The sequence below is a fragment of the Rhinolophus sinicus genome, linkage group LG10, assembly GCF_036562045.2.
Source record: "Rhinolophus sinicus isolate RSC01 linkage group LG10, ASM3656204v1, whole genome shotgun sequence".
Lineage (NCBI taxonomy): Eukaryota > Metazoa > Chordata > Mammalia > Chiroptera > Rhinolophidae > Rhinolophus > Rhinolophus sinicus.
The window spans coordinates 102021246-102047096 of record NC_133759.1 but is presented as its reverse complement, the minus strand read 5'-3'; the positions used below and the strand labels follow the sequence as shown (position 1 = coordinate 102047096).

The 25851-nt window shown below is 44.5% G+C and overlaps 1 protein-coding gene across 11 annotated transcripts in view; it reads right to left on the bottom strand.

Moving 5' to 3' along the window:
• Positions 1-25851, bottom strand: part of TENM2 (teneurin transmembrane protein 2) — a 1556107-nt gene that overhangs the window by 45858 nt on the left and 1484398 nt on the right. For 9 of the 11 annotated variants that reach the window (XM_019740878.2, XM_019740872.2, XM_019740899.2 and 6 more), the window contains 9 exons: positions 25472-25682; positions 22286-22405; positions 19172-19433; positions 18129-18396; positions 12569-12712; positions 11876-12125; positions 4662-4682; positions 1453-1685; positions 307-461 (listed from right to left, as the gene is read on the bottom strand). In XM_019740878.2, the coding sequence (XP_019596437.2) occupies positions 307-461; positions 1453-1685; positions 4662-4682; positions 11876-12125; positions 12569-12712; positions 18129-18396; positions 19172-19433; positions 22286-22405; positions 25472-25682 (1664 nt within the window). The remainder of the gene's footprint in view (positions 1-306; positions 462-1452; positions 1686-4661; positions 4683-11875; positions 12126-12568; positions 12713-18128; positions 18397-19171; positions 19434-22285; positions 22406-25471; positions 25683-25851) is intronic. The other 2 variants (XM_019740888.2, XM_074313873.1) reach the window with 1 other exon arrangement.

Genomic DNA, 25851 nt, shown 5'->3' with positions numbered 1-25851 from the left:
AAGAGAGGTAATTACCCAGTAACTCCTACCCTGTAATCTGCCACGGCTGGAGGATGTCACCAGCTCCACTTTTCTGAGCAGAATCAACCAATCTCTCTCTCTCTTTCCCTCTCATTTCTATCTGACATTTCCCATTCCACCTTCCTATCCAGTTCATCTCAAGCCTTCTGCGAACAAACCTGGGATCTGTATCTGTATCTCCGCCTCCCACTCCACTTCCAACTCAAACAGGCCGGGGGGTGGGGGGTGAGAACTTCAGGCCAAGACCCAGGTATGGCTTAGTGATGAGAAATAAGAGAGTCCCACCTGGGCCACATCCATGCTGGAGTCGCAGCTCAGCGGCCGGACGGCAGTGAGGTCGTTGGAGCCCAGCAGGGTGGAGATGATTCCATTCTGGTCGACCTTCCGGATCATGGTGGCATCAACAAAGTACATGAGCCCATTCTTGTCCACAGCGATACCTGAGCAAGACAGACAGGGGAGTGTGTCTCTTGGCAAGGAGCAGGGCTGGTGCGGTGGAGGTGGGGATGCCCCACTGGACCGTATCTTCTTGGACCTCGTCGGCTGGGGCAGCATGCTCAGAGCAGTGGTGCCCAACCTTCTAAGATGCCACCCTTTCTCATGAGCACTGTGCTGAGAGAGCTGCGTAATTCCTGGGGTGCTGGCTGTATCACCACCCACCCAATGGAAGAATGAACCTTGGGCTGCAAATGAACCCAGGCTGCAAATGAATGAATGGGGAAATAACTTTGCATCTGTTGCTGTCTTTGGGAAAGAAGTTATTTCCCAAGTTCATCACTTGAAAAATTAGTGGTAGCAAATTACTTGAATACCCTTCATATCTCATTGCAACAATGTGGAGGAGAAACATGATTTTTACAGTCGCCAACTCCCAATTCAGAACGTGTCCTCCGGGAAGCATTCCCAGTTAAGCCTTGACTCTACTTAGCACATCAGAGCCCTGGGGGATGCAGGTCCCAGCACTGCCCCCCCCCCCCCGGAGCCCCCAACGTGCTCCCATTTATTGGGCATTTACAAAATGTCAGGCACTGTGCTTTAGACTTGATATATACGTGTCTCACGTGAACTTCTGGGAGTGGCAGGAGGCCCCCCATGGGACTCTGTTCTGAATCCAGCCCACACAGCTGGCACTCGGGCTCAAGGAGCTAACGTTGCCTTCTGAATCTTGGAGACTGGAAGCAGTCAGAAATCTCCAGGCCCAATCCATCCCTCTTTCCATTTGTAGCATATGTGGGTGATGAAGTTTACTTCAAGTAAACAAGTTTTTAAGAAAACACTCACCCACGCACCACAGCAATCTAGCAGAGTTAAATTATTCTAGGGAAAGCTGTGTTGGGCAGTGCCTGGGCTTAGTTCATTCAGTTTCAATAAGAAAGCCCAGCATGTGGCAGCCTCTCTCTAGGGCAGGGCTTCTTCCGTGGCAGCCTTTACCTCGAGGGCTCATGAGGGTCGCATCCACAGCCTTCCCCCCATCCCCGCAGCGGGCTTCGTCAAAAGGCAAGCATTGCTCTCCGGTCCCTGCCACGACTTCCGAATTCCCGGCCAGGTCTTTAGCTCCACTCAGAGACTTGACTCGGTAGATTCGCCGACTGTTGGTGTCAGACACGTAGAGAGAGCCAGACACGGGGTCGACAGCCAAATAGTATTTGTGTGCTGGGTTGTTGCTTTAGTAGAAGAAGCACAAAGAGAAATGAGAAGGGGGCTGTGCAGCTGACCTACTGGATCGAAGGGATGACAAAAGTCCTAGCGAGACTCTAACCATCTCCAGTGTCTTCCCACTTTAGTGAACTGGAAAGAATCTAACATAATAACTTAATGTTCTAACACATCGTGGTGTTCAGCTACTTCTAACTGGACTTCAACTTCTCACACTATCAGAGAGGCCAGCCTTTCCCATCATGCTAAGAATGCCATCGCTTCCTTTAGCCAGTGCGAAAGACCCCACTCTGGTCATGTTTTCGCGTTTGTGTTTTGGGTGTCAGTGCCCTTGATTTCCCCCTGTGGGTTTACTATGTTCTCAAGGGGATTGAGGCACGCTCCCACGTGACCCATTCTCCTTTTAATCTGTGCTTCCTCAGTGTTTCCGAGGTGTACTAGATCATTAAGACTGGGGCAACCAGGGGTTTTCCTAACTCGGTAATGGGGGTGCTCTCCAGAGCCAACCTCAGTCCTCAGCTTCATACGCATAAAGTTGGCACTGGTGGGAAGAAGTGTGATGTCCAGAATCTGAATTACTAGGGTTGGAGATACAGTTTTTAAATCTTGGGTAACACTGAGGTCACAGGTGTGCACCAGGCTTGGCCAGGGCCCTCCGCCACACCAGGCGATCAGCAGTGTGTGAAATGTATTAGGAAGGCATTAAGCCTCAGAGACCTGGACCTCTTTCTCTGCTGTGCATCTAGGTGTCTGTGTGTTATTGACGAGGACAGGATAAGATTTGTAGACGTGGCTCAGGACTAAGACACAGGAATCTCTCAACTCAACTCTGACTCAGCTGGTGACTTTCGGCAAGTCTCGTGGCCCTGTTGGGTCCTAGATTCCTTGTATGGGATTCCTAATCAAAGCAGACCATCACTCCCGTCCCTTTGGGCTCAAACCCTACATGTTCTTCCCTTTGTCAGTCACTGGCTGGAGGAGGTTGAGACCAGAATGCGAGTTCATGGCCTTCCCATACTGGTTATTAAAATCACTGCCTCTAGGACACAAGCAGTGGGGGCCACTGTGCCCCAGTGTGGTAGACTAGGCTTTGTAGCCAGGCCTAAAATGAGTACAGGCCCTTTTTCCCCCCACTTATTTTTCAACTGTAGTTTAAAATTATGGGAAGAGAGGAGCTAGGAGAGGTGAAGGGAAGGTGAGGGCAATGCCAGCATTGGATGCATTTGTCCTGCAGACATCAGCTGGCAAATTACGAATTAAAACACCACCGTTTGTGTTCTTCCCCTGATTTAAGGAAGAAAAGAACTAGGAAGCTATTTTTAGGAACAATTTGTGAATCGAGACTGTCTTTAATTCCAGCTTCTCCTCAGGTTGCTATTAAGACACATAATTGAACTAGAAGTCAAGGTCTTCTAAAATTCCAGCTCAGATAAGTAGTTTGAAAGAGCAGGCTACGTGGATGCCTTGCTTTCCCTTCCTTTCCTTTCTCTTCCCTTCCCTTCCCTTTCTTTCCTTCCCCTTCCCTGCCCTTCCCTCTTCATTATTTTGTTGGCTATTAAGTCTTTAGAGAATGTCCATATAGGCAAAACAAATTAGGGCAGAAAGGGAAAAATTCATGCCATCCTGTAATTAGATGCTGTACTTTGCTACTGAATGAAGAGTGGCTGGTGTGACCAGCAGAAGGATCCGGGCATTACACATCTGTGCCTATCTGTGAGCAAGATCATTAATTCTGGGCTTTCTAGGGAGCCTGGTTCAAGAAGGCTTTGCAAAATCTCTGGCAGAAGAGCAGACAGTTGAGGGTATGGGGTCAGTTTTTGCCGGTGGGGGGCATGCTTCCCCCTGGCCTCTTATTCATTCCAACCAAGATTTTTGCAGAGAAGCTCAGGTAGATGGCCACCCATGCTTCCACGGTGGCTATTGTGAAGGTCAAATGCACTGAGTCTGAAGCAGGGGGTGTCCCTCCAGGCACTGCACTACAGCTTCTTTTTTAATTTGTCCCAATTGCGCTGCCTATCCCCAGCTAATTTAGGGGTGCCTGAGAAGAAGGAGGCAGAGTCATGGTTTTCCCACTGACCTTGATGATCTTGTACAGCTGGACTCCACCCTTTGTCTAATTTTGACCTAACGTCATCAAGAAGCCCCTTCCATGTTTCATTTCGAGGTATTCCCTCGAGTATTAAAATACACTGCTTTGTTTTCTCTCTTCTTCCAAGTAAAAATAAGGTCATTTTTCTTCCAGAAAAGCTTATGTTACATCCATTTCAGTGCACCCTGGGGCAACCTGGCATGCTCCTAACTTTGTAATGGGAAGCTCTCCAGAGCCAGACACACACATGTGTGTGTCGTACACTGTGTATACGAGTGGTACCAGTATGGTTTTCAATAACTTTGGAGCAATTGAATGACAAAGGCTATTTATTTAGACAAAAAGTACTTGGTCTACACCCTTCATATTAGTTAACAGTGATTTAACTCTATGAAAATCCTCAATGCATCTGACTGTTGGATGCATTCTGACCAGCAGATTGGCAATTAACTTGTTTTTTTTTTTTAAATGACCATATATCCAGGGGAAAAAAATCATTAATGAGTTGAAAATGAGTTTTTGACCCGTTTCCAGTTCATTAAAGCTTTTGTGAACCCAGTCCAGCATTTACAAAAGCCAGAAGTTTGCCTCAACTGTTTAGCCCAATTACGGACCACACTGAGCGGTCGGGATAAAAGTTCGCTGAGGGTTCATTAGCTTGCTGTTGCATCTCCCGGAAATTCTAATTACTGTCAGCTTATTGGGTTGCTTTTTGACTGCATTTCATAATTGCTAAAGCTTATCATATCCACAACACACAATTAGCACATAAAAAAGTTACTATATTTGGTACATAAAAATATACAACATTACACAAGAAGCACAAAACAAAAAGCAAACACAAGGAAGCAAACGAACCATATCAAATTATATGGGAAAGAGTTTTTTGTCTTACCTATGTTTAAACTCTTTATTTCTTTATAGAAAGAAAACAGAAGGAAAAAGAACAAACAGTTAGCTGAAGAATTGATGATAAAACAAACATAACATTTTTGTTTCTTATATAAAGGGGACCCCAAAAGGCAGTATTTATCTTGTTTTCTCTGCTAGCTGACAGCTCCTGGCTCAGTTTCCCGGGAAGTACCCCCTGGTTTTGGATTCCTCCCGACCATTGAAAAAAATCTAGACAAGAATGCTTGAATTCTTGGACCAGTAATGTGGCTGTCACATGACAAAAGTGGCAACAGGTGAGACAGGTCTTCTGGCTAATGAAGAGATGGCAAGCTAGTTACCTTGTGAGCGCCAACACCTATTGAGTGGTGATGGCTGCTGGGAGGGCGGGAGGATTCTGCAGCCAAATTCAAGCTCAACTATGAAGAGGTCTATGACTCATTTGCAATGTCTGCCCTGGGTGTGGGAGGGAGCCCAGTGCCACCTGGGCCACCTACGTGCATTACAGGGTAGAGTCACTACCAACCAAGAGAGATCCTGTGCCCACATCCCACTGCAGCGCGACACTCTGTTGAATCCTGGAGTCTCAACCACTTCCTGTTCCTGCTCGATGCCACCTTCCCTCTCCCCATCTCACGTGCATGTGTGGGACGTCAAGTATGCGTTATTTCTTACAGACAAAACCCATCATGAAATTCATAGGTAACAACCTCCTCCTGCAATTGGAGCCAAAGACTCCGATTACCATTGCTTTTTGAAAAACTAGTAAAAGTTTTTCTTTTTTCTTTTAGAAACAAAAACACGTCAATTTTAATAGGAAAGTGGCTGGAAGTTAACCACTTTCGGGAGAAGAGAGATGCTAGGTCCTCAGGTAAAGAGAACTGCTCACCATTCCTGAGCCTGCCCGCTGAGGTGGAAGGCCTGACCTCTCTTTTGCTTCCTGCTGAGGGAGGAGGTGTCAGTGAAAGAACAAAGAGGGTTTAATGTCCTGATTCGTGCTTAGGTGCAGCTCAGGCCTCTGCTGGGGGCCATCATTAGTGGTGGGTTTGCACAGGGATTACATTTTTATATTTTATTCCAACGTGTTAGTTTTTGCAGAAAAAAAAGTTAATTAAATGATGCTGATAACTCCTGAGCTCTGACTGACATAGTGCAATTTAAGATTCATTCTGCAAAGCCTGGTGTGTCAGGGTGGCAGCCGGGAATTCGCGTGTCTATTTTATATTGCTTAATGAAAGTGAAATGTTATCTGCCACCAGTGGTAGTCATATTTGGCTCTTAATTATTGCGATATCTATTCCACTTTTTTTTTAGTCAAGATTTTGTGAAAAGACTGGATGGGATTTGGGGCTGCAGACCTGACCTACTTCTTGCCTAAGAATATCTGCTTTACGTTGATTAATATAATATCAATGTTGGGGGAAGGAGAAGGGCAGGGGTGGGGGACCAAGTCACTGAGAGTGCAGAGTCCAAATGACCATAGAGATACGAGCTTTGGAGAAAGCCTGAGGTCACCGCTATTCCAATCCAGGGCCATTAGCAGGGTGGGTGCTTAGCAGGCAACAAACGTAAATGCCAGCCTCATGAGCCAGTCTACGGAGATAAGCACAGGTGCCCTACTTACAAGAGACAGGTCTGGGCTTTGTGTCCAAGGCCTCAATAACACCAACCCTGTAACATACCCTTTGAGGAAAAAGTGGTGTCTCAGCTTCAAGAATTGAGACGGATTAGCTCTTCACACTGTGGAGTCTCAATGACTCCTCTGCGAAGCCGTCAGGGCTGCTCCAAGCATTATCATCTTGCCTTGCAGAGCGCTCATCAGGCTGTCTTGTGATTTATGTGTGTATGCTTGTCTTTGCTGCGAATGGAAGTGAGTAAGTAAATATGGACATGACTTCCTTCGATACTGTTGATTTTTACTAGAGAGCCCTGGAGAGAGTAGGCTGGGAAAATGAGTTCTTGAGTGACGGAAGGAAGGGATGAGGCTGCTTCCCTCAGTGCCGGGCAGACCCTGCCCTGGACTAATTCCCATCCCTCATGCCCCACTCAGAACGACAAAGCTGCCATCAGCTGTTGTCTCTGTATAGTCCTACTCGCTCTGTACCACAGAACAGGGTGGAGTGGAAATGGCCACATTTTTTGTTTGTTTTAGTTCTAACCGAAGAAAAGCAAGTTGGGATACACTTGATTTAGTTTTAGGGGGATGTGCTTATGTGGCTCATACGTCTTCCTTGCACATAGTTAGAGTATTGCTAGCCAATTCTGGTATGGGAATGACTTTAAGGAATGTTCCTGCCCTATTGTACGAATTCACCCACCATCGTTACAGGAAGTGCAATGCCCAATGTAGATGTCATAGTTCACTGTTACTAGGACATCAATGACAAACTGGTTAATGAGTGTCAGTTCAATAAGTATTTATTCACTGCACAAGAAAACCTGAAATGCCCAGATATACTATGAAAGAAGCTTGATGAGGTTTTTCCAAAATTTACAATTCTAACAATTTTTACATCACCAATCATCAATTGTGAACATGAAAGAAGAATTTCTAATTTATCAGTAATCTGAAACAAATGTTCCCCAGCTATACTGGAGGAAAGACTGAATAGTTCTCTATTCTTTCTATAGATAATGACATTACAAAAATCATTGTCACATTAAAAAACGAGCAAAGAGGACGCAGCCAAAAAGTGCAGGCAAACAAGTATCACAGAAGTGTGATAGTAATTAATAAAACACATTTAGGTTATTTGCCTGGATTTTGTGATGTTTGCACTAACTGCCAGCTTTTCAAAATTTACAAATTGTTTTGGCTTCTTTTCTCATCCTAAACAATTTCAGTTTCGTTCCAAAATTGCCTAAAATTCAGGCCCCTTGAAACCTGGTTCTGTCTTTAGTAAAACCGCTTTGAACACTGCCAAGGACTGTCCAAAATGTTATGGGGATATTGTTGTGATTATTACTCTGGGTAGGGTGTTGTGTTACATTTTGTTTCCTGACCTCCACGTCGATGCCCTGACTATACACAGAAAGCATTTGCTCTCTAACTAGAACCATATTCCTTCCTCACATTCTACTTTGGCTTTAAGTGGGGCGTGTCCTGGCTGAAACTCTCAGGCAAAGCTGACCTTTGCCTGGTGAGGCTTACTTTCAATTTCTGCTGCCCTGGCCCTCCTTCCTAGGCTCCCCCTTTGCCATGTCTCCTCTGTCTCCAGCACTAACACATCTGGGCTGGAGAGTTCCCTTCCCTGAGAGCTTCCCTGATGCACTCATGCTATGGACTCACCCTGATACAACCACCAGCATCTCAGCAGGGGGAAGTGTTTCAGTTGGAAAAACAAACAAACACGTTTAATATTATAACTTTATATTTGCAACATGAAAAAAAAAATTAGAATTTCAAACCTTATGGAAAGTGTGAGATTCTTATGCTTATCAAAAGAGGCCAAGTTAAGAAAAGGCAGAGAGATTCTGTCCTATCCCTTATCATGTACTGCCTTATGTTAGGGTCCAATTCCTAAGATATTCTCAACTGGGGGAGGAAGAAAATATTTTTTCTACGACAGAAATTCACCCTAAGACGGTAGTGACTGACACATTTACTCTACTCCACAGGACGTGGGTTTTCCAAGGACTGCCTGGAGAGGATGGTCGTGATAAGAAGAAAAACCGGCGGCTACATGTGGGATATCAGGCTTTTTGGGGAAGTGGGTGTTGAAAATGTCTTGAACGCTATGGAAATCAGATCACACAGGTTATAACCATTTTACCTAAGATGAAGGCGTTTTTCTAGCATCAGAAGTTTTCCAAGTGTGCAGAACTCTGCCCCTCTACGTTTCGGATCAGCAGAGGAAGCAGGAAGGGAAGAGGGCAGTGAAAGAACCATGGGAACATTTAAATACAATTCTGATTCAGAGGCTCAACTCTGAGGTGGGTAAGAGAGATAGGGATGGGCACCGACTCCCGAAAATGAATCATGCAGCTGCCAACTCACAATGGAGAAAAGACATAAGCAAGACAGGTCTCTTCCCCCTTCCTCTCTCCCTTTGCTGGTTACTGTTTTGAAGAGCTGGGGATTGACAGCCCTTTGTTTTCAGGTGTGTAGTGGGAAGAAAAGAAGAATCAAACCAGTGTTCTTGTAAAAGCTTAACTTTTAATCGTCTCTGGATACCTGGCTGATGAAAGCAAGAACAAGTCCAAAGGCAGATAAAAAGGAATAAAAAACCAACACATGGCTGTCGAGCAAATTGGTAGGTACACTCCCTCCAGCTATCTCAATGTCACCATTGAGTGGGTGTGGCCTCTGCAACTTAAGAGACAGGGAACCAAGGGCAAATTTCAATGGAAGGGAGGACACTGGTCTGTGTCTCCTTTAACTCAAGCAATGTGTCTTGAACTCCTGGTATGGACCAGACCCTGCTCCAGGCATCAAGGGGCAAAGATGCCAAAGGTGCCTGCTCCCCAGAAATAAACACATGAGGGTCCTCACACAGACATGATTGACAAACCAGGCAGTAAATACGGTCAGCTTTTGAGGAAGATGAGTTATGTGAGCCAGGAGAGGATGAGAATTATTTCTGCTAGGAAGATTGGGCTTCAAGGAAAAGGGGCCTTCACATTGAGTCTTAAAGATGGACATGATGACAGACATTAGGTAGCGAAGGTATTTTAAGGAGAGCGGGCAGCATGAGTCAAGGTTGGGAGATGGGAATGCCACCGGCAAGTACAGATTGGGCTCGGAGCAGGAAGAGCAGTGACAAAGAAGTAAGGGCCAGCTGTGGAGGGTTACAAACGTCAGATTAAAAAGGGCAACCCTCATGGGAAAGCACGATGCTAACTCTACCCCATTCCTGCCTCCTCCCATGGCTCCCACTGGCCACGGGATGCCTGAGAAGACGATGACTCTCCTGGGATAAAAAGGAAACAAACGTCTTGGAAAGGGGACCTACTTGGGGGGCTCTAGGAAAAGCAGTTTGTCTGACTGTCATTTTGGCAGCTTGAGGATTATCTATCTTGCCCCTTTCTCCCTCTCACTGTTCATCTTTTGGTTATTATACCCTCTTGCCCCACCCCATGGCCTCCCCAATCTGTGTTTCCATGATGGTTGGTTGTTGGCTCTTCTAGAACACTCAGCTTGAAGTGCTTTCACGTGCCCAGGAACCCAGCTCTCACCCTCGAATGGGTGTACTTTGAGCCTGGCTTTCATCCCAGTCTGGACACTCAGAGCCCAGAACCGGCATGGCTCACCGTCATACTCGGTCAATGTCCCCTGGATCACTGAGGTTGCAACCTTCTTGAGGTAGAGCTGGGGTTTCCTACTTTCTTTTCACCTCTCCTAGGGCCTGGCACAGTATCCGCCCCAAGAATACTGAACAGCACTTCCTGATGGCGGGATCACTGATGTTACTCCCAGAACGGGTCTCAAAGACACAAAAAAGAAGGGCAACCTGCTACTTCATCTAAGCCCTTCCCCTGGCAGCTGAGGCTGCTTCAGGAGGCACCACCATCCACTCAGTTGCTTAGGTCAAAATCCGAGGCTTCACCCTCGTTTCTTCTCTCTCTCCACCCCTGTCCCCTTTCCTTACATTTGATCCATCAGCAATTTCTGTCAGATTTATCTCGAAAATATGTCCCCAGAGGAAAAGCTCCTCTCTCCATTGCTGTCGCCCTAGCCCACGTCATCATCACCCAAATCCTGGACCCCTGTTACAGCCTCCCTGTGGGTTTTCTCTTCCCACTCTGCATCCCTACAGTCCATTCTCCACACAGTAGCTAGAACCATCTTTTAAAAATGCAAATCACATCATATCAACTCCACCCCACTTCTACCTCAAACTGCAATGGCTGTCCATTGCATTTGTCAACCTGGTCAGTAAGACCCCGAAGCATCCGTCCCCTACTTACCTCTCTAATGACCTCCTTTGACACACTCTGCCCTGAGCTCACCACCCTCCAGCTATATTGGACTTCTCTCAATCCCTCAAATGAGTTAGGTTATTTGCTTCTATTACGGCTTTAGCACAGCTTCTCTCTGCCTGGAATACGTTTCCCCAGATCTTCACATGGCTGACCCCATCATTCAGAACCCATCGTAAATGTCACCTAGTATGAGAAGTTTCTCTGACCACTTTAGCTTCCTGCCCCGCCCCCCCCATAATCCCTATTTCTTACCCTGTTAGATTTTCCTTAAAGTGTTCAATGCTACTTGAAACCATTATTTTTTTTATTTGTCCACATGATTTGAAGTTTCCTGTCAGACCACAAACACAACAACTAGGGCTTTGCTTGTTCCCACTTTCCCCACCCCCACACAGCAGTTCCCCAACACACTATGTATTCACTACATATTTGTTGAATAAATTTTCTCCCTTAGTTATAGACTTCATTTCTCCCTCTACTTCAGATACCTCTCCAGGTTTGAGGGCATGGAATCAACTTTTCTGTGAAGAAAGTTTCCGAGAAACTTTGTCCAGCATGGGGGAGTCTGGACTTCAGACTTAGTAGCAAGCACTAGCCAGGAGGAATTTACCAGGGGTGGGGAGAAGGTACCTAGTGCGGCCTCTGAAGTAATTCTAGGTGACATCCTAGTGAATGTGCAAAGACCCAGAGAATTCACAGAGCGCTAACACATAGAGGTGGCTCAATACCAACGTTTGAATTGATAAAGGAACATTAGTGGTTCTCAAACTTTGATGAGCATCAGCATCTTCTATGGTGATTGTCAAAGATAAAAGACACCCTGGCCTTTCTCTGGGCTTACTGAATCAATGCCTGTGGGGATGGGTTCCAGGAATCTGTATTTTTAAAAATGTGCCACTTTAGAAACCACAGAAATGGACCAACAGCATAAAGTAGTAGTTCTTTCACGCTCTGGTATGTATTAGATTCACACGTGGAGCTTTTCCAAAACACAGCCACCCAAGTCCCACCCCAAGCACCACGACTGAAAGCATTCACCCTTGTTTGCAAGTCAGGTGTTGACAATTGTATCAAACACGTGTGTGATGTTTTATAGAGAAACAAAGCATTTCCCCAACTCCTTATTTGATTCTAGGCCTAGGTTTCAAACCTCAGCCCATCACATGAAATACATATTCTCTGGAGAACCCCACATGTAGTCACCATTTACCCAGGGAAGCCTTGCAGCACTGGGAACAATAGAGCAAAAAAACAAACAGAAAAAAACCAGAAAATGTTTCCTCTGTGGCTCCTTACCGTAACTCCAAGATGCTGGTCACGTTTCGCGAGGGAAAGATGCGCCGAATGTAATTGAAGTCACCGACGAAGAGGCTTCCATCAATTCCAACAGCCAGAGCTACTGGGGCCAGCAGCTTGTTGCCTTCGGCAAGACCATTGCAACTGGGACAGGAAATACTCCGGCGGCGGCCATTGCCCATGATGCTGGTGATGATGGCAGGCTGCTGGGTCAGGAACTGGTTCTCCCCAGTGCCCTTGTGTAGGATTCCTGGGGGAGGCAGTAAATGAGGGTGGTTACTGCAGCCCTTTGGGGGGACACTTCTGTCAGTCTATGGAGGGTGAGGAGAAGTGACAAGGAGAAGAGAAACAATAGGAAACCTTGACTGTGGGGAACTCCCCAATTTCCTCATGATGCTGAGAGAGCAGTGGTGGAAATAGGTAAACCCCAAGGCTATGGTACTGGGTAAGATAACGTTTGTAGAGATAATAGAAGAAGAATTGTGAAGTACAGGGAGGTGGACGGTCTGGGAAAACCAGCCCAACATTCTTTGACATTTAAAAGAGGAAGGTGGGAAAACCTATGAGTACTTTGGGTATCTGATGAAAAATGGCTGCGGGAAGGGGAAGGGCTACCACATAAATACCAAAGTTGGAGAGGAGGTTCCGGAGGAGAGACTGGGCTGTATTTGGAAAAGGAATGTGCTCACATACCGCTTTTAACATTGAGGATGTGATGTTTGTCCAGCGACCAGCCACCGAGGTTGGAAGGGTCCAGCTCAAATCCCTGAAGGACGGCTGTCCTTTTCTCCCACAGGATTAGACTGGGGCAGGTCTCATATTCAAACCCGACAGACACTGAAAGATAAAAGGGGGTGGGGCAGGGCGGGCGGGAGACCAGAGAGTTGACTTGAATATCCCAGAGCTCTCCAGTAGGGACGAGAAATGTGTGTTTGTGGTACTACAGATCCCGTTCCAAAAACTCACTCAAGAAGGTGGGCTGATTGCTTTTCTTGTGATTTCACACAATATTAAATTCAAATTTCATGCTAAACTTGACCTTGAAACTTTACACAGTGGTACTCTGGGGGGATGGTAAGACCTTTCCAAAGAACAGCTGGCTTTCAGAAATGACCCTAGTGATATGGAGGGAGGAGATGAATCATTTAAAAACCAATACAGCTCTCCTTCAGAGATGGACAGGACAGTGTTTCTCTCAGCCTGCTGTTCATGGCCTGTATTTATGACATTTTGTGTTATTCATTTTCACTCACTAGGAGAAAGGCCTATGGAAGCTGAGTGGCTCATTTATACGGAGATCCTGGAGGCCACAGATCATATAAGTTAAGGCACTTTGCATGTTCACTCAGGATTCCAGAGAGTCCTAGGTGAAGTAGGTAGAGGGACACAGCCTGCCAATTACACGGCAAGTCAGTGGGGAACAGAATCCCTAACCTGTACGAATCCTGTATTTGCCATATGGATATGGGAGAGAGAGGCAGGAGATGAAAGACTTTAGTCCTAACTCTGCTCCAGCTCACATTGCCTCATGACTTCACCTTCCCATCTGTAAAACGGAGCGAGTGAAGCCTTAATTTCTCAGAGAGTTGTGGTAAGGACAGATGAGACAAAATGCCATGCCTTTTTAATTAGAACGCTGCTTTAGAAATAGGAGGCATTGTTATTATTGCTGTTCCTACTACATTAAATTCTTAACTTCATGTGTCACCTTTGGGGATTCTCCACTGCTTCTTTTAAATCCTGAGATACAGGAGTGCCGATATGAATGGAAGATACATTTTGTCTTTTTTAGAAAAACCATATATTTCCTAGCTTGTCCTCTGAACATTCCCAGACACAGGGATTGACCCAGTAACAAAGAATTGCTAGTGCCTGGCTTGTGGTCTTGAAATATTATTTCTCATTAAAAAGACTCAGGGCTTCTTGAAGAAATGGTCAGAGCAAGAAATGCATAAGATGAGGCCAGGGCATTTTATCACACCAGATAGAAAGGAAGGAATAAAAATCTACTGAGGTTGCGTCAAAAAAAATTTGGGAGTCAGCTTGAAGAGGCTTCCACTGACCAAAGAAGGGACGATTTGACCATTAGGAAAGGTAACTTCAATGGATTGAAACATATTCGAGACATTTCATTCTATGAGTTCACAATGGTATTAAAAAAAACAACAACACATTAATTTGCCACCATTAGAGGATGTTAAAAAAATGCCTTATTATATTGAAACCTAGTAAACAAAGGGAAAGAATTAAGCTTTTATCCTTTCTTTCTTATTTGAACTGTACTTCAAATAACCAACTGGTTAATGAGAATGTTAACTCTATATAAAAGTATTCTAGCTAATAAATAAAGAAGCAACGACAGAATTAAAATATCATTTTGCAATCCCTAATGACCTAATGAATCTAGCCAATGCACATCAATGGCTGCTAAAACCACTAAGGATAGACAAGCTGACATGAGGTGTCTCCTGGTAGAAGAAGGCAGCACCACCTATCAAGCTGTCCTGCTTAAAAAAAAAAAAAAAATCAAAGAATAAAACACCTAGGAATAAATTTAACCAAGGAGGTGAAAGACCTGTAGGCTCAACATTGTAAGACAATGATGAAAGAATTTGAAGACATAAATGGAAAGATATTCCAAGCTCACGAATTAAAAGAATATTGTTAAAATGCTCATATTACCCAATCTACAGATTCAGTATAATCCCTATCAAAATACCAATGGCATTTTTCACAGAAATAGAACATACAATCCTAAAATTTGTATGGGACCACAAAAGACCATGAATAGCCAAAGCAATATTGAGCAAGAAAAACAAAGCTGGAGGCATCACACGCCCTGATTTCTAACTATAGTAGAATATAAAGCTATAGTAATCAAGACAGCATGGTACTGGCAGAAAAACAGACATGCAGATCAATGGAATGGAATAAAGAGCCCAGAAATTAACCCATGCCTATATGGTCCATTAATTTGAGACAAAGGAGCCAAGAATATACATTGGGGAAAGGACAGTCTCTTTAATAAATGGTGTTGGGAAAACTGGAGAGCCACATGCAAAACAATTGGACTGGACAACTGTCTGACACCACACACAAAAATTAACTAAAAATGGATTAAAGACGAGAATGTAGACCTGAAATCATAAAACTCTCAGAAGAAAGCAGGTGGTAAGCTCCTTGACGTTGATCTTGGTGATGAATTTTTGGTTTTGACTGAAAGCAAGGGCAACAAAAGAAAAAATATTAACAAGTAGGACTACATCTAACTATTAATAAAAAGCTGCTGCACAGCAAAAGAAACCATTAACAAAATGAAAAAGCCATCTACTGAACAGGAGAACATATTGACAATCATGTATCTGATAAGGGGTTAATATCCAAAATATATAAAAACTCACACAATTCAATAGCACCCCCCCCCCCAAATCCAATTAAAAATGGGCAGAGGATCTGAATAGACATTTCCCCAAAGAAGACTTACAGATGGCCAAAAGGTACATGAAAGGCTGCTCAACATCACTAATCCTCAGGGAAATGCAAATAAAAACAACAATGAAATATCGCCTCATACCTATTAGAATGGCTATTCTCAAAAAGATAAGAAATAGCAAGTGTTGCAAAGGATGTGGAGAAAAGGGAACCCTTGTGTATTCTGGGAATGAAAATTGGTGCAGCTTTTTTATGGAAAACAGTATGGAGGTTCCCCCCAAATTAAAAATGAACTCCCATATGACCCGGAAATTCCACTTCTGGGTGTCTATCTGAAGAAAACAAAAACACTAACTCAAAAACATACATACACCCTCCTATTCATTGCAGCTTTATAATAGCCAAGATAGGGAAAAAATGTAATTGTCCGCCAGTGGATGAATGAATAAAGATGTGGTAAATACATAGAATGGAATATTACTCGGCCATAAAAAATACAAAATATTGCCATTTGCAACAACATGGATGGACCTTGAGGGCATTATACGAATTGAAATAAGTCAGACAAAGAAAGGCAAGTACTGTATGCTTTCACTTATATGTAGAATCTTAAACCAAACCAAACAACAAAACAAAACAAGCTCACAGACACAGAGAACAGATTGGTGGTTGCCAGAGGTGGGGGTGGTGGTGGTGAATATAATGGGTAAAGGGAGTCAAAAGGTATAAACTTCCAGTTATAAAACAAACGATACCCAGGGATGTAACTTACAGCACGTCAACTGTAGTTAAAAATACTCTGTTACATACTTGAAAGTTGCAAAGAGAATAAATCTTAAAAGTTCTCATCAAAGGAAAACAATTTTTGTAACTATGGATGGCGACAGATGTTAACTAGACTTAACTGCGTTAATCATTTCCAAATATAGAAATATCAAATCATTATGTTGTACACCTGAAACTAATACAATGTTGTGTCAATTTCACCTCAGTTTAAAAAGTGTGTATAGGTTAAAAAAATAAAAATAAAAATCAAGTCTGAACCCGAGAAAGCCTCATGATCCAACTATGAATTTACCGGAGATGCAGAACTGAGGAATATGAAACAGCCACAGGTGTGCAATCAGTAACAAACCGGATTTTGTGAAATTCTACAGGCAAACAACACATTTTCTTCAACAAATAAATCATAAAACAGAAAAAAGAGAGCTAGAGATGGAAGGGGAAAAAACCACAGATTAAAAAATTTAAATCAACCAATTGCAAAAGGTAGATCTTCTCAGGCTCCCGATTCAAACAAAGTAATAATATTTTATGATATTCACAAGACAACCAAATTATTGAACAATAATGGGCATTTGATGACATTAGGGAATTATTGTGTGTTTTTTTTTTGTGATAATGATATTGTTGCGAGGCTTTTAAAGTGTTTTTTTAGAGACACATATGGAAATATTATGGATGACAGGATGCAATGTGTGCAACTTGCTTCAGAAAGTTACGGGAGGTAGGGGAGTGGAGGAGGGGATAGAGTAAACAAGATTCATCGTGAGTGGATAATGGTAGAAGCTGGAGTCCATGGGGTGCATTGTATTATTCAGTCTATTTTTTGATGCTGGCTATCATTTTGATATTGACTAAAGGTTGTATGATCGTTTTTGATTAGCCACTGTTTATATTAAACGTACTAGCTACTCCAAAAACTTATTACTGACTTTATTAAGTTACAGCTCCAACTGCTGATGAAGCAGACCACTAGGGCCATTTCCTGAGCATGTGTAATGTACTAGGTGGGTGACTTCATGCCAATTACTTGCCCTGTCCCTCCTGTTCCAACTGCACAATGGGGCTTATCAACTTTACTTGATAGGGTTGAGTTTACCCAAGACAAAGGATTTATCACACTGTTCTGTACAAAGAGTGTCTGATAAACACTGCCTGCCAATTACAGTGAAAATTTCTGAGTTTGCAGGTTTCTTATTTTGGTAACTTATTACAGTTCTTGAAAATCACGAGTCTATTGGTTAAAAAAAAAAAAAAATACAGGAATCTGGGTTTTAATTAACCCCAGACAGCTTTCCACAAGTAGGAAAAATATACTGGGTAGGTTGATATTAATCTACAGCTCACAGCTCTTTAAAGACAGATAACAGTAGGACACTTTTCTTATGGAGGTCTCTCATAAGTGGGGGGTCATGTGCTTCCCACCAAGGCAAAGCCTGAAGCATAGCATGTGTTTTTCAGATCTCACCCAGCCCCATTTTCTGATTATCACGGTGCTTTCTGCATCATTTGCCTGTGCTCACATTAGAACAGGACCTAGACCCTGCCCACCCCTCTCCCCTATCTCGAATATTCTCTTTGTCCACTATATTCCAGCCACACTGGCCTTCTCTTTGTCCTTCAAACATAGCTCACTCTTCTTTCCTTTTTGCCAGGGAAAGGATGCTCTTTTCCTAATTTTCACGTGGCTTGTCATCCAAGTCTCTGCTTAAATGTCACCCACTGGGGAGCCTTCCCTGAACAACTTCACCATTACTTGCTTGTCCCCCCCGCTCCCCTGGAAGTGTATACCACTTATTTTTATTTTTGTATTAGTACTTATCACTGCTTCATATTTTCTTGTCCAGTGTGTGTTTATTACCTCGATCCCCCACTAGAATAGAAGGTCCATGGAAGTGGACACTTGTCTATCTCTTTGACCACTGGATTTCTATCTACTAGACTAGTACTTGGCACATGGTGGGAACTCAACAGATATTGGCCAAATGAATGCATGACTAAATCCAAGCATCAATAAGGGACTGAAACGGAAACATACCAACGGCATCAGAGAGTCCATACACCCTTTGGCCGTATGCGTCTGTCTTGTCCCAGATGAAGGTGTAGGCCAGGTTGGAAGAGGCCTGGAATGATTTCTGGAAAAGGTGCCCTTCCACAGCGACCATCAGATGAACCTTGATGAGGTTCAAGGGCACCGTGGACTGGGTCATGGTGATCTTCAGCAGCGACTTGTAGCCTGCGGTCCTGGAGCTCAGGTAGCGAAGTTTCACATTGGAACCAGGGAGCTCAATTTCTTCATGGAGAACCTGGAGAGGAAACACACGGTAGACACGCTGCATCAAATGCTCCCTGGCTGGGGGGCTCCTCACCACCCCAGGCTGCCTGCTGCTGCCACTGTCACCGAAGCATCATGCCTTCCATGGGGTGCAAGAACCACTTCCCAAGTCTGAGGGGTGGGGGGTGGGGGGGCGGGAAAGCAACCCAAACTGTATCCTACATCATGGAGCGAAGGGGCTGAGGTTATGATTTTTGGATTAATAATTATTCTTGGTCACTGTTGTGTTTCTTTTTAAAAACCACACTGTTGGCAAAAGATGTAAATAAGAACAGCAGGCTTTATTGCTAGCTGCATGCAAGGAGGCCACGAGAGGCTGTAATTATATGAACCTGCAACTTCCACTGACAATTGGCATAAAGCAACAGGGAGGCCAGAATGTAATATGCCCTCTGCTGTAGCACTGATGTAGATCATTAAAGCGCCTCTTATCACGCATCTCGGTGACTAACAGGAATAAAAAGCCATTTGCAGGTGGGTTGCACATATGTATATTGTTTTTATTTGATTAAAAGCTCTGGTGACTGCCAAAGTCTTGAACGACTACGTGGGAACATCTACAATATCTAGGAGAGATTCGGTTTTCTCCTCAGTGACTATAAATTCTATTGTGTCCCTACTTTTTGTCCCGCCTCCTCATACTGTTTTCAGGTCCCCCCGGGAGAGCTGTGGTGGGAGGCAGTTGGCCGGCTAGGTTTGGTCCAGGCAGTATTGCGAGTACCTACCCTGGTACCCGCCATTCCTACCTGGGTCTCAGGCACGATGGGATTCTGCGCGGGGGAAGCACTGAAGAAGGTAGACAACGGAGAGGAGATGATGATTGGATCTGGTCGGATGAAGCCACTGAGGTCACAGCTGGGGATGGAGTTCTCCTCGGTCTTCATCACCAGGGTGTCCATGGCGTAAAAGCTATTCCATGGCAGCCACACAGTGCGCTCCTGGCTCATGAATGGAGCTCGCTCAAAGTGCAAGGTCAAGGAGGCACCCCCATTGGCGATCAGGTCGAACCTGGAAAGGAGGTGAGTGGGCTCATTGAGAGGGGTGAACTCACCTTCAGACAAGGCAGGTGCTCTGACCTCTGCACCTGGGGGCAGAGGGAGGGGAAGAGCGTGTAGAACAGCGTGGTCTTTGGAGGCAGACGGGCTGGCTGGCACCCAAACTCTGCCACTTACTAGTTGTGTGGCTGTGGGCAAGTCGTTAACCCTCTCCAAGCCCAAGTTTCTTCATCTACGGAATGGGAATAATTACAGCGCCTTCACAGTGTGGCGGAGGGGATGCAATATCTTGATGAGTGCAGAGCCTGCTCTGCAAACTAGGCCCAGCAGCTAAATCTGGTCCATCATCTGTTTTGGTTAAAAAAAGTTTTACTGGAATATAGCCATGCCCATTCGTTTACTTATCCTCCCCAGCTGTTTCTGTGCTGCAATGGCAGAGCTGAATAGTTGTAACACAAACCATATGGCATGCAAAGCCTAAAATGTTTCCTCTCTGGCCCTTTACAGAACAGGTTTCTCCCTCCTTGTGCAAAGCACTTAGCATCGTGCTAGGCTTAATAAAAAGTGGAGTTATAATGATACCATGCTAGGACACATCAGCCTTTGCTGCTTTTGATTTTTTTGTTTGCTTTTTGTTTCATAGACTCTTAACTTTTTTTTTTTTTTGAGATACAATTGACATGCAACATTATATTAGTTTTAGGTATACAACATGATTTGATATTTGTACATATTGCGAAATGAGCAGGACAGTAAGTCCAGCTTTCATCACCACACAGAGTTATAGAATTTTTTTTTCTTGTGATAAAAACATTAAAGATCTACTCTCCTCACAACTTTCAAATACACAATATGGCATTATTAATTATAGTCACTGCTGCACATTATGTCCCAGGACTTATTTCTCTCATAACTGGAAGTTTGTACCTTTTGACTACCTTCACCCATTTTGCTCTGTATCTGATCTTTTTGACAATCATTTTTAAACTATAGTCCTGTTTTTTTCTCAAGAGCTGTTTGGAGGTGTATTACTAGTAAAGTAAAATAAAGGTACTTCTTTCCAATTAACGGAACCAAAGGAGGTTCATGGAGAGAAGTCTCTCAGTTTTAAGCTTTCCTCCTCCACCAGGATCTCAATACTTTGAAGGCAGAGGTGTCGTCTTGCTCATTCCAGAATCCCCAGCAGCAAAGAGAGTGCCTGAATCACAGTGAAAACTCAGTGAAAATATGCAGACCCACTGGCTTCACCCAATCTTGGTAACATCCTTGGTGTTTTTTAATGGACATAAAATGAACGAACACAGAGTAGGGGAGTACATTACGATGAATATCAGAATGTACACAGGACAACAGTGTATTTGTTACATTAATTTGTTTATCTATTCATTTGGGGCATGCACGCTGCTAGGGATGGTTTTGTATCAGAGACCGAAGATAATCCAACATTCTGAAGTGAGATTGTTCCTGGCTGGCACAAGAGAATCAAATCACCGATGCCTGTTGCACACACCCACCAGCACACAACAGATTGTGGGTTCCTTGGAGCATTCCCAAACATATCCTGTTACTTCATGGCTTTGCAACCTGAACAAGCTGAATAATCACCAGTCCAGGAGGTGGGACAGATGACCCGGGATGTGGACTTGGGCCACAACTAGTCAAAACACAGCTGAGAGGGACGGGGCAGCACAAGGTAGGGACAGACATAGGCCAAGGACTCATTGTGTTGTCAGGGGACTTTGGAGGGTAAGAACACTGGATTCTAAGAACGGAGAAGGATCAAAGTAGCTCTGTAGAGCACACAGTCCTTGCGCGTTAAAATAATTAGATTTGGCCACAGAAAGGTATCAGTGAGGCGTCAGCAACTTAGTGAATACTGACACTGTGAAGTGACACATCAGATGTCTTCTCTGGGTTGCACAGGTGGGAACGTGAGGATAGGGCTACTGCGGGCTGTCATTTTTGAAATTACCTGCAAGGCTACCTTAGGACATTAAAGACGAAGGCCAGACACTTCACCTGGGAAAGGCAAGAATCACGGGTCTTATCTACATGACAACATCTATGATTTTCCGGACTCTAGTTTTCTAGAAAAAGTATTGCATCCAATTTACAGCAACAGTTTCTTCTTTCATTTGGAATAGAATGTAATAGTTGTGTTTTGTTTTCAGCCCAAGGTGGGTGAGTGTTTTCCTCTTCCCATGGATTTCTTTTCTTCTTCTTATCTTTTTCTTTAAATTTCAACTCCATGCTCAATGGATTAAGGAAATGACAGAGCTTTCATCTTGGTGGGTGCTATGCGGGTGCGTGTTTCCAATCAGAAGATAATAGGGAAAGGTTGCCTCCTTCACACAGCAGGGTGATGGCTAAATGCATTTAATTAGACTTCTCTGATTACATCCCACCTCCTCAAAACAGGAGCAAAAACAGCACAACTCCTAAAGCCACAGATGAAAGCAGAAGGGGTTCACCACAGGACACTATGTCATGTGGCGCCCTGTCACCCTGCACTGCCTTTGATTTAAAATAGGAGTGAGTTTCCAAGAGCTGCTTTCTCTTCTTTCTAGAATCCAACCCCCTCCCCTGCCCTCACCCCCAACACAGGCAGAGAAAAGCATTTACCTGACATGGAAAAAAGAGGACAGTGGCTGCCGACAGCCTTGGAGAGATGGGCTGTTCTATTTATTTTTGTTTTTTATACCATAACAGAAAGCAAAAACTATCTCTGGGGGAATCTTCACTAGAGGTCTGGCCGAATGGGCAGTCCAGTCCACAAGGGGAAGCCACGTGGTTTCAGGCCAATAGCACCATAGCACCTTGTGTACCCCAAGTCCTGAGTAGGTAGAGTCCCACAAATCTACTTACGTGCCATCTTGGCGAGTGATGGTGTAGCCGTATTTTGGGTACTTGACAAAAGACACGTTCACACCAACCAGGGGAGTCCCATCTGTAGTTACTACTTGGCCTCGGATGAGAGAAACCAAGCTGAGAGAAAAGGAAAGGGGTCTTAGAGCCACACACAAGAGAACAAGGACACAAGGGTATGGAGTACCCCTTTCCCATTGCCACTGCCCACCCCCATCCTCATCTATCGCTAAGGCAAGGAGAAGACCCCACATTAACTTCTGGCTCACATGATCGTATCTCATGCAGCAGGGATGTCTCAGGGTTTGCTTCTCTTGACGAGCAGAACTGGTGACATGCCGGGTGAAACCCAGGGGCACATCTCCAGTCATTTGGCTGGGCACTGAGGTCCCGTGTGCAGGTTCCCTCTCCCCTTGGCCTCACTGCATTTCTAGACCTTGAGTGACGTTTGCTTGGCCCAGTGTCAGGTTGCCCCTCATCACTTGTGTTTGTGCCTTCGTCTGGCACAGAGAGTATTATACTTGGGTGAGAGCTTCCCATCTGGCTACTCATTTCCTTTCTTGGCTTTGGAGGAAGGCAAAGTTCTCCTTCTCTCCAGGCTGGGGTGTCAGAGGGAGTGGAGGGGAGCACACAGAGGGTGGTTATGAGGCTGGGACATTTACATGCATTGCTTTTGACTGCCCTTAAGAGCCAAATTTCTCACAATCCATGACAGCTTGCGGACAACAGAATATTGGAGAATATATATATATGTATTTCTGGTAGAACTATCTTGGATTCTGGATTCCATGTAATTATATATTTCTCTTACATCACGTTCCTGTTATCTTGACAGCAGGGGAGGTGGCTGAAATCCCACTCAACGTTCTTTCCACTGTCAAAGAAAGCTCCCCTCTCTCCAGATCACAGCAAATAGAATTTTTCCAGGAATGCCCATATCCGATGAGGCACTTCTGGGAAATCTCATAAAGCAACAGAGATGACACAATATTCCACTCAAAATCCATGGAGGGAGAACGCATCTGCCTCATCTCACCTGAAGTCTCTCGCCTTCCTGGGGAAATGGGCTTATGAGAAGTGCCATTTTTTGCACCGAGCCCCCAGCCTTACCAGGCAGTTCTGCAGCTGTATTGTTTGCCTTCAAGCCCCTGGCCAATGTGGCGAAGGCAGAGAGGTTCCCAAGCTTCCCAGTTCCTGGACACGCTCCCAATTTCTGGACTAGGTAATCAAGCTGACCTGTTCTTTGCCAGAATCCTGTCCAAACCTGCTCGATTTTTGGAATGCACTTAATTCTGCAATCCCAGGTGACTCCCCTACTGGAGGGATGCTTTCTCCAAGCCCCTGTTTTGATTAGCAATACCCCCAACTGTTCAACCCTTGGATGATCTCAGGAGGGTTTAGACTGTTTCACTGACAGCTCTAATTGTCTGCTACTGGATGCCTAACAAATGAATCCCATTTTTAGCTGGTTCCAACCACAATGCTAAGAGTCTTTTTGAAAGTGGAAAACTAATTTATGCAAATAATTCTTTTGTTCAATTTCCTTTCCTTATCTTGGCTCAGACTAAGACTTCTTTGAGGTCTTCCCAGACACGATTTTAAAATCAATGATGTGTGTGGATGACCACAAGGTACAAAGTGCTTGTGATGAGAAAACAAAATTGAGAGGACATCCATGGTGGGGGTTCCCCTCTTCTTTCTTATACACCTGATATTTCTTTTAAATCATTCTTGAAGCATGAGACTGTGCAGAGCTCCATAGAAATAAAAGGAGCTGGGCTCCCTATGATTTCTATCCCCTAGTTTTCTAACTCTTCATTGCTTCTGGTTTCCTATCATTTCGAGGCAGTCAATTTGCAGAAAAGATTCAGCTAAGACATGCTATCAGTTCATTTCTATTTATGATTATTGATGTGTAACAATTATCACATTATCTAGATAGTGAGAGCTGCTCTATAAATTATAGTGGTGGAGTCAAGGCATTTTAGTTATTTTTGTATGCCATTATCTAGAGGAAATGCCTTCTTAGAAGTCTTGGATTACGTTCTTTTTTTTTCACTCTCGCTTTGTCCTTCATTATTTGTCAGACAATCATGCACTGCAATTCACATGCGTGGTGAACTTCAACCTATGTCTTAGAGTACCATTTTGTGTTTCTGAATTATGTATCCCTAACATGCTAGAGTGTGGGCTCATTTGGGTGGTGCTATTGACTGCTACCTTCCAAATTTCAGAGAAGCTTTCTCGAAAGCAAGTTTCTTTTGCACAGATCTCAGGGCTAGTACAGTCCACCAAATATTCTGGAGGCCCTGCCCGCTCTCCTGCGTCTTGGCTCAAGGTGTCTCAGGGAAGTGGTAATCACTGGAGGGAAGGATGAGACGAAGTTTTAAGGAACAGGTGGAGAAAGCGTATGAAAAGGGGAATATCAGGAAATGACTGATCTAGGGCAGAAAGATTGAAATGTTATCAGGAAGCTGATTGAAGCAGAGCACGGGCCTTGGAAAGATGCATTCACCATACAAGCAAACTGTATGCAAACCAAACCTAAACGCTTATGACCTAGGACAAGGGCTGGTCATGAGTCTCTGGCAATAGGAATTATATTCATAATTAAAATAAAACATACCCACAGAATCCGTGTCCCAGAACTAGGATTTAACAAGTAGAAGAAATATTTTTTCGGTTCGAGATCTATGGTTTCTTTTATTTTTTTGAGGGGTTCTTGTATTAAAATAATGATATTACTGCATGTTGTACATTCTACACATATTACTCTAATTTTACCCATCACGAAAATTAAATTTATGAGGCTATTTAACTTGCCTAATATGACATAGCTAGGGGGTCATATGGCTGAAATAGAAGAGGGGTGTCATGGCTGAAATAGAAGAGGTGTTAAAATAATAACAATAATGTCAAAAATAATACAGCGTAAAAATGATCTAAAAACCAGGCAGGCAACAGGTCTCTCCAGCAGGTTCTGGGTTCGAGGTGACCAAATTCCACAGAGAGACCAGGACTCTGCTCTGCACCTTGAGCCACAGAGAGGAACGTGAGCTGGGACCTACCCCCTGGGCGTAGTTTCCAGGCCAGCAGGGCCCCTGGAAAACCCAGGAACACTTCCTGCTGCTTTGAGAGGAAGGGCACCCGTGGCTTCAGTGGCCTGCACAGACGGAGAGCACCCACCTGCTGTTGAAGGGGTTGTCTCCAGGAATGATGTGGGTGCTGTCTTTGCCTGCCAAGAGCTTGATGCGGTCGTAGAAAGACTTCACTGCGGGCAAGTCCGTCTGGCCCTGCTGAATGATGTCCAGGGGATCCCGAGACCCCCGGCAGAGCAGGCTGTTCTGACAGGCCGACTGCAGGCAGCAGTCCGGGTCCAGGCAATCCACCAGGCCGTCTGGAAGGACAGAGGCAGAGGCAGGGTCAGCAGGTGTTGTGGCACGCAGCCGCGCAGAGAGGCTAACGCCTTTGTCCTGTGCACCATCGACCCTTCCCCAGGGCCCAACTTGGCAGGTTGCACACAACGATCCTAGTGCAATTCCAACAGATACGCCTAGAAAATAAAA